General features: G+C 37.6%; 1 protein-coding gene across 2 annotated transcripts in view; it reads right to left on the reverse strand.

The window, feature by feature from the left end:
- Window positions 1-7,495: 7,495 nt before the first annotated feature.
- LOC122063743 (queuine tRNA-ribosyltransferase accessory subunit 2-like) overlaps window positions 7,496-9,426 on the reverse strand; it is an 11,370-nt gene continuing 9,439 nt past the window's right edge. Inside the window, exons 9-11 of one of the 2 annotated variants that reach the window (XM_042627448.1) lie at window positions 8,110-8,229; window positions 7,870-8,022; window positions 7,496-7,733 (exon numbers count right to left, since the gene is read on the reverse strand). In XM_042627448.1, coding sequence (XP_042483382.1) covers window positions 7,887-8,022; window positions 8,110-8,229 — 256 coding nt within the window. In that variant the 3' untranslated portion in view covers window positions 7,496-7,733; window positions 7,870-7,886. Of the gene's footprint in view, window positions 8,023-8,109; window positions 8,230-9,426 lie in introns of both variants that reach the window. The other variant, XM_042627447.1, reaches the window with a different exon arrangement.

Genomic DNA, 9,426 nt, shown 5'->3' on the forward strand with positions numbered 1-9,426 from the left:
ACCGGTAAAACCGGCCGAACCGAACCGATAACAACCGGACCGAACCGAACCGAAGCCTTATTGGTTCGGTTCGGTTTCGAGTATTGTAACCCCAAAACCAAACTGAACCGCACCGAAAACCGGATGAACCCGAAACCAAACCGAAACCGGCTCAAAACCCAGACCGAAACCGAAACCAAACCGGTAAGAAACCGAAACACTCCAAAATTCATTAAAAAAATCAAAATTTGAATAGTTTTGTATACATTTGTATGGAAAATCGAATCCAAACTAGACCAAAAACCAAAACCAACCCGGTTACAAATCGATTTAAGAAACCGAAGTTCAACAATTCATCATTTGGTTGTTTCCTAATGGCTCCATACCGGTTTAAAAAATCGATCCAAACCGAAATGAACCTAATAAATCCAAACCGGTACCAACCCGAACCCAAACCGCACCGAAGCCGACACCGGACAGAAACCGATAAATCCTTAATGGGTCGGTTTCGGTCACTTCCAAACTCACACCGAAACCGGTGGAACCGGACCGAAACCGCACCAACTCGGACCGTTGACACCCCTATACACCACCATCACCACCTCCACTATATAGAACTGGTCGATAAAATGATGGAGCAGAAAGAGCAGCAAGATTGAATGTCCTTAATTTTTATGAAGACAACAATCCAGAATTGTACCTTGACTGGATTCACAGCTTAGAGACATTTTTCAGATGGTACGGGTTGACTAAGGCCCAAAAGATCCAGAGGCCAAAGTGAAAGGCACAGCCTGAGTCTGGTGGATCAAGCAACAGCAACAGAACCAAACCCAAGGCATTGGTTTAGTCACTACTTGGGCTGAAATGCATACAGTCATGAACTGGAGATTCTTGCCTTCTGATTACAATCAACGCATGCATCTCTGGTTTGCACAGTTCAAATAGGAGAATTTAACCGTTGCAGAATATGTTGATTTTATTATTTGGCCACTCGCTCTGATTTTGAGTGTGATAAAGAAGTATTGGTGGTACAATTCCGCAACGATTTGTACCATCAACTTAGTACTGCCCTTGCATCTAGCTGACTGCCTACAATGAAGATGTTGTCCAGGTAGCATATCAGGTTGAGAATAGTCTAAAATGTCAATACAATTTGAGGCCATTTACAGATGTTTTTCCTAGAGTTCCTAGTTCTATTCAACCACAATCGTCTTCACAGGAAAAGTCAATCAGTAGACCATAGGCTAGTGCTTCATCTATGGTATCTTCATGACCTAGCCGACTGTATTCTCCACCTCGTTGTGATTTAGACATGTCATCTTCATGGCTTAATCATCCATACTCCTCACCTCAGCGTGGTTATGATAGGAATTCAGTATTTCCAAAGGAGGCTATTCAATGTTTCTTATGCAAGGGGTATGGGCATAGAGCTAATCAATGTCCTAGCCGGTTATTAGCCTACATCGACAAGGACAATTTTATACCCTATACACCAGAAGAGCAACCGAAAACAGGAATAGTAAATCTGGAGGCTGAATGTGATCATTAGCCTAATGAGATCAATGATGGTGACAATGATGGTGAGCCTCAACCGTTCTATGTGTTCCATCCTCTTTTGACTACACAGAAGATTCCCGAGGAAGACGATTGGCACCGTAACAATATCTTTCAAACTAGGGTGCGATGCAATGACAGTTTGTATAATATGGTGATTGACCCCAACAGTTGTACCAATGTTGTTGCTGAAGATGTTGTTCGCAAGTTGAAAACTGAGCCCCATCCGAACCCCTAGAAGGTTGGGTGGGTGAACAACAATAATCTAAAAATTCATGAAAGGTGTTTGCTCAAGTATTCCATTGGCAGACTGATTGATCAGGTTCAGTGTGATGTTCTTTCTCTGAAAGTCTGTCACATTCTTTTGGGCTGCCCAAGGTTGTTCGACAAGAAAGCTAAGTCTGTCACATGCAAGGGATAATACATACACTTTTCAGCATGGTGGCCTCGAGATGAAATTTCTTCCAGCAAAGGATCTTCCCCCTCTCAAGCTTAAGAGGACAGTTGGTACTTTTCTTATAAAACACATCAAATCTAACGGCATTCTTGGACCTCATCCAAACTTGACGAAATCGAGTTCTTTTCAGAAGGGGAGAGCTGATGTAGATACAGTTGCACTTACCTGGTTGGACTAGCAAGACCGGCTGTGGAAGCCAAGGGCCAAGAAGAACCGGTCCAACCCAGGTTTTTGGCCTAACAAGGGCTGGTAGTAGTTAGTTTTATATTATGTCTTTTATTTCTCATGTTTGTCTTTGGGTAGTATACGTAGGATTTTCTCGTGTTTGTCTTTGGGTAGGATATGTAGGATTTTCTCATGTTTGTCTTTGTGTAGGATACGTAGGATTTTCTCATGTTTGTCTTTGGGTAGGATAAGTAGGAGTTTATTTCAATGTTAGAGTCTAAGTAGGACTACTCTTATTATTTCCCTTTAAATATTTGCATAAACTCAATGTTTGATTTTTAGAGTGAATTTAATTTTAGAATTAGTGAATTTGTGGGTGGTGTGTGATCCCTTTCCCCCTCTTGTGCGATTTTCCCTCTTCTAAGGCTACTCCATCACATGTCATTTAAGTGTGCAATTAATTCAATGGTCAATTGGCCAAAAGCATCTATCGACTTTGCTCAAAATGGTATGCCGTTTTAGATAAAGCTGATTTAAATGGGTCATATAGTTGAAATTTTGTCTCTGAAGTTCTTTTTTTTCTTCCTTTTTTGTGTGTGTGTGTGTGTCAAGGATTAAAGTATCGGTATTAATCGCCGTATCGATCAATCAAAATTAAGATACGTATCAAAATGTATCGTATCATATCGGAGATACGCTAAGATACGCTAAAGATACACATATAAATGGATAGGAAACATTTTTTTTAAACACTTTAGCATAAAGAATTTGTAAAAAAAATGCTATTGATAACGTGTATTATGCATAAATACTAAATTGAGGGTATCGCACTAAGAATTCAAGGTTTGTAGTTGTTCCATAAATGTAAAATCCTTGTTTTCAACCTTGATTTCTACTTTAGTTTGAGAGAAATATGGCTAGCAACAACTTTGGAACAAAAACCCTTCAAAAAATCGTGTTTTCTGAAAAGTTACCCATCTTGGCCATTATATGACCGTAGCGCACTGTATCAGTACATACCGATACTCACCGATACGTACCAATCGATACATACCAATACTCACCGATACGTATCGATACTCACCGATACGTATCGATCGATACATACCGATACATTCCAAAATGTACATTTTACCTCGATTTTATATTTTTTACAGTCGTATCGGTGCATATCGTATCGTATCGATGTGAATCAGTGGTGTATTAATGCATATCGGTATGTATCGTATGATATATATTGATACGAAAGGATTTTAAAATTTTCATGTATCGTATCGGTGTGTTTCGTATCGATCAGCTAAATTTAAGATACGTATCGGAGGGTATCGTATCGGTATCGGAGATACTTTAAACCATGTGTGTGTGTTTGGGGGAAGGGGGGTGGGAGGAGCTAAGAATATAGTATTTGATATTCTTTTCATTTTATTTATAGGAAGATTTTTTTTTCCCTTAATTTTATTTTTATATATTTTCTTTATTTCTTTCTTGCATCTTCCCTTTCAACTTTGTAATTAATATTGTATTTTTGAGTGAATTGTTAATGAAATTTCCCTCTAAACCCAATTAGGACATGCACTTAAAATTATTGTTTTATTTTTTCTTTTTATTCATTTTTCATAACCAATTTGAAGGAATGCCCTTAATTTCTAGGTAACCAAGTCAATTAAGATATGAAACTGATAGACCTTATCACTTGGATAGTTGGATAGATGAGAGAAAGAAGCTAAACATTTTTTATTCTAATAATTTTGCAGAAAATACAAAACAATTTTTATTCGAATAATTTTGCAGAAAATAACGTACTTTTTTTTCAACACTTCACATCCAGAAAGAAAATGTATAATTACAAATTAAATATGAAGTCTTAGATCGGTGATAATTTGTATCCAAGTGGAAATATTATGTAAATATAGATGTCTTTGTTTTGTAGTTGTTGCATCTGTTGTTCAATATATATATATTTTTTTTTAATGATAAAAAAAAAAATACAAGAACCTCCCCACAATTTCAAGTTTTAATGAGTTTAATTAAAACTGTTAGAATATGCATCAAGTTTCTCAAATTAAAATTTTGTATTTGTAGAATAAGATAGATTGAACTCATAACCCCGAGTGTAAAAAGTGGATGTTGTCCTACTTAGGTACAAACCTTTGTGATGTTGAAGTGTGCATCATACTGTTTTTCTTAATCTGTACTATTAAGAGTTAGTTTATCAAATAACTTGAGCAGGTTACACACCCAAAATGCTAAAATATGACATGTTTATTAATAATCATGTTGCATTTGATGTGAATTTTCTTCAACCTGAACCCCTTAACTTCATTTCATGTTTGTTAGGGGATGGCATTTTAGAAGAATGAAGAAACGCGATGCAGCTACTTGGTCTAAACTTCCAGAGGAACTCCTTGAGATTATTGCAGGGAAGAAGCTTACGTGCTTCCTTGGTTATGTCCGATTTGGTGTAGTATGCCGGTCATGGCAATCCACTATCGTGAACATGCACCACCATTTAACTTCTTTGGATCCTTGGTTGCTACTTCCTGAGAGTGAAGAAAATAGCATGATCCATGGCTTCTATATATGTTATCTACAAGAAATGTTTTTAAGTTAATGCTGCCTGAAGCTCATGCAAAGCGTTGCATCGGGTCTCGTAAAGGCTGGCTAGTAATGGTGGATGAAAGCTTATCTATACACCTGTTCAATCCATTTACCAGAGTCCAATATCAGCTTCCACATCAATTGACATTCCAGAATCAGAATGAATTTGGCACAGGGTTTCACTTCGGATCATTGGCGGGACATCTTCATTCAAAAAGTTGTGTTATCATCCAGTCCTTCAAACTCTGATTACATTGCCATGGCCACCTATTCTTACCATAAATTGGCAATTGCTAGACCAGGAGATGAAACATGGACTTCCTTACCAAGTGTATTGGCTGGGTTTTGTGATGTCATATACTACAAGGAGCAGTTTTATGCCATAAATTTCCATGGGATGGTGGTATCTTGTGATGTTGTTGCTCATCTATAATCACAACTCCTATGAGAAAATCAACACGTGGACAGTATTACTTGGTCGAATGCTCAGGGGAGCTATTACAGGTTGTAAGACAAATGAAATTTAGTAATCCTCCTGATTATGAAACAATAGGTTTCAGTATTTTTAAGCTAGAACCTTGCAGCAATTTATGGGTTGAGATGAAAAGTTTGGGTGACCAATCATTGTTTTTAGGTTACAATATTTCTTTCTCATTTTTCTGTAACAACTTGAGAGCGACAGGGGTCACGAGAAATTGTATTTATTTCACAGATGACGACTACCCATATGCAGATGACTTCCAATATGTGGAGGGGTTGGGTGGGGGTCACATGGGAATCTTTCACTTGGAAGATGGGACACATTGAGCCTCATTACTCTGGTAATGCTTGCCATCCTTTCTCGCCAGCCATTTGGTTTACTCCAAACAAATGATAGATAACCTTACACAAATGAAACAGAATTTATTTTGTTGAGGGAGTGGATTTAGTTACCTTCCTGTTGAACTCTAATGTATTTTTATTTATTAATTGGGGATATTTGGGCAACAGCAGATAAGAGCTGCCAAAACTATCTGTTTCACATTGTTTGAACCTAATGTGATGTTTAGTTTGTGTCATAGTTTATAATAACTCGTTTGTTTCCTAGGGGCAGTACATGCAAAGTGGGTAAAAGTTCCATCATTTTCTGCTATTGTTTGGTGTCATCCTAAACGTAAGCATATTTTAGGAATTGCAATATATTAACCTCCTTTTTATGATCAATGTTTCTCAAGACTTTCAATCTAAAAAGGGCTCATGGACTAGGAATAGTATCATTCATCACCCACTCATCTGTGTCTACTGCCAGTGACCTCATTCATCAAGGTCAGTGGAATCTATCTATCATTCAATCTCTTTTTCCTCATCACTTAGTTTCCAATATTCCTTCCATTCCTTTAGCATCTACTGTACATGATGACTTTCTAGTGTGCCATGCTTCAAAAAATGGATTCTTTCAACCAAGATTGCTGCAAATTATCTCTTATCCTTAAAGCCTTCTCCATCTTCAAGGAATAGGATTTCCTTTTGGTCCAGCCTTTGGAATCTGCCTTTGCATCCAAGATTCAAGGTTTTCACTTGGAAACTTCTAAACAGTCTCCCCTCAAGATGAATCTATCCCTTGTTAATCATGCCCAACTTGTTACAAATATAATCAACTCTTAACACTCCACAGAGACTTTATAAACAAATCAGCAAGTTACTCTCCTGTACGAACATGGCAAGGAAGAACAAGTCCTTGTTGCAGCTTCTTTCTGACAAAGTGACAGCTTACTTCTATGTGTTCCGTTCTTTCATGAAACACAGGATTCAAATCAATATGGCAGCTTGATTATCACACCACAACTACATAGGGGAATCATCTATAAATCCAAGTCAACCAATAAATGTTTCACCCATATCAGTTCACATGTAACATTTGCCATTGCCTGATACTCTGACTCTGCACTCTGTAGGGTAGTTGATATTTTACCAATACCCCCTATGTTGTGATTCGAGGAATCTGATTGGCATTTATTTTTATCCTGTGAAATCTCAAAAAGAATCTGGGTTGCAGGTTGTTTGGACTACGAACTGATTGTCTCCAAGCCATTCAATAGGTGAGGCCTTGGGAAATCTTATGCCTCAGACTGGTTTGTTTATCTAAGCATGATTTTTTCCTTCACTCTTTCAATTTTCACCATTACCTGTAACTTAAACCTCCTTACACACCACTCATCTTCTATCAATGACCCTTCAAGTACCCTTCCTCCACCATGGCTAGACTACCAGGGTCTTTCACCAAGCTCAACTTGCCTCATTATCACTGCCGGTAGTTACATGGTAGATTCTCATCAAGCGGGATGGGCGGCTGTTATTTCCCTCAATGGATCAAGCAGGAAGTGCAGCAGAATCAAAGGTGCTACGAGTTATCGACGGAGTTCACCAAGCAAGACAATTAGGAATCACTTCCACCACAATTTGAACTGATTGTGAAGAAATCATCAAGCTTTCTCAATTGGGACAAGAGTACTGGTTGTGGGAGGTTTTTACCTTTTTGTTAGATCTTAAATCCTTGAGAAAGGATCTTAAAACTCTTGAATTGGAAAAACAATGTCTTGCAAAAGTCTCTATAGTCCATCTAGTGGCGAGCAGAGCCAGGACTGAATCGTTCTGTAATTATGTTTACAAATGATCACCCACAGTCACTCTGTTCTTTCTGAATGAATATAATTTTCAATATCAAAAAAAATGTTGCACGTGTGATGGCTTGTTCGGATCATGTAAAAACAATTACTGTGAGGATTTTTCATATTAAAAGGAAAAAAGAAAGGTGCCCAAGGCAATCAACCAAAAAAAAAAATTACTATTCCACCAAGTTCCCCAAAACTCCATGACAACAGAAAATCCAGAAAAATACACAAGCGTTTTGATCAATCCCTTCAGCCAGCGTGCCACATTTATCTTGTACATTGAGCTTGTTTGTACTGGCAGCCTCTTCAAAAACATTTAGGAAATTTTCCTGGACAATATTTATCAATTTAATAGCTTTCTTAATTTCCGTTTTTAAAGTTAAATATGCCTTAACTGAAGACAGCTTGATAACACTGCATCTATACTCATCTGCGTTTTGCAAACAGGAGATTGCAAACACTTACGTGAAGAACAGCTTTGATCACGAGAACACAGAAGCCACCACTAGATGGTCTCTCCTACTCTCTATGAACTTTTGCTGGAATAGATCAAACTCACCCTCCTTGATTGCTTCCCTTATCAAATGGAAGAATCCCAGATAATGATGAGTATTGTGTCTGCAAAGTGTAGGGAAAACTAATCTCAGATGAAGACACCAAGTATATAAGAAGCAAAACAAACAAACAGTTACAGAGAACTATTACATTTCTAGAAGAATCTGAGCCAGCATTTCATGAACATTCAGCAGGTGGTTGATATAGGCTTTGGTGTGATTCTGACATGTGTAGCAGCTACAGCCATCAACAATTGGAGATGTATCTTTCCTGAACAGTAAATAAAAATTACAGCCAGAATTATTTTAGTAGTTGAAAATGCTTGTCGCATTGCCATATTCTGGCATCTCTGCAAACTTGAAACAACAAAGCATTGTATACCAAAATGAAACAGTAAAACTAATAATAAAACACATGATGTCTTTAGATCACCAATGCAACAAGCTTATATGTTCTAATCTCTCTGATGAGGACATCACCCAGGGATTCAGTTCTTATCAGAAGAAACATAGACACATACAGCCACAAGTCACTTCATTATAGCTAGATGACAAGTATTGTGTACTTTTAATTATTTTGATTTACTTTTATTATTTGGGGCCATACTATTATCTTATCATGTTTTAGTGTTATTATTATGTTGTAGTGTTAAGTGGTGGGAGTGGTTATATGGGTAGATATTTTAAAAAATAACTATTCAGAGGTTTGATATGTAGTTATATGAGTAGTTAATCTTAGGAAATAACTGTTTTTTGTTGTTTGATGTTATGATGCCCTTTGTACTCGTTATTGGAGGACAATGAAAGTATTTGAAACTCGTTAGGTTAATCTCTTTTTTCCGCATCATGAGTGACTGCAAATTTTTGGAGTGAATCCAAGATGGTGTGAAGCCAAGATAAAAATCTATCTTTTTCTTGTTCTTCTAATCCGCTCCTCCCTTTCAAACTATATCCATACCAAACCATCCAGGTTCAATCCCCCAAATCTGTTGTCGTTTGTTCCATCATATTTCCCCCAACCTCCATTCTCATTTCTCAATAGCCTTCCATTTGTTCGTTCAACAATAGCAGCCCATAAACCCCAATAAATCATACTTCCTGGCTGGAATAGGACTGATTGTGATGAAAGATGTGGCATTCCAAATACCCTACCCACCTTGGTCAAATCTCCAAGAAATCCAATTTTCCCCTCCTGTGGAGTTAGGTAGCGATTTAGCACTTATTCACAGCATTCTAATCCATTGGACAACAAAGGAAGGTACTCATCTATCATGTTTCTTTTATTAAATTTTCCCTTGCACACTAGCGAGAAATTCTGTACATATGATTTGTTTGTTTCTTTATTTGTGGCTGTACTTGCTGAGAATTTCTGCATCTATGCTAATATATATGAATTGGATACCCTTCCCAGCCTTCCTACCTTCAATTAGGATAATTTTCTAGGTATCCCGAACCTGTCCTACACCAC

The sequence above is a fragment of the Macadamia integrifolia genome, unplaced genomic scaffold, assembly GCF_013358625.1.
Source record: "Macadamia integrifolia cultivar HAES 741 unplaced genomic scaffold, SCU_Mint_v3 scaffold1448, whole genome shotgun sequence".
NCBI lineage: Eukaryota > Viridiplantae > Streptophyta > Magnoliopsida > Proteales > Proteaceae > Macadamia > Macadamia integrifolia.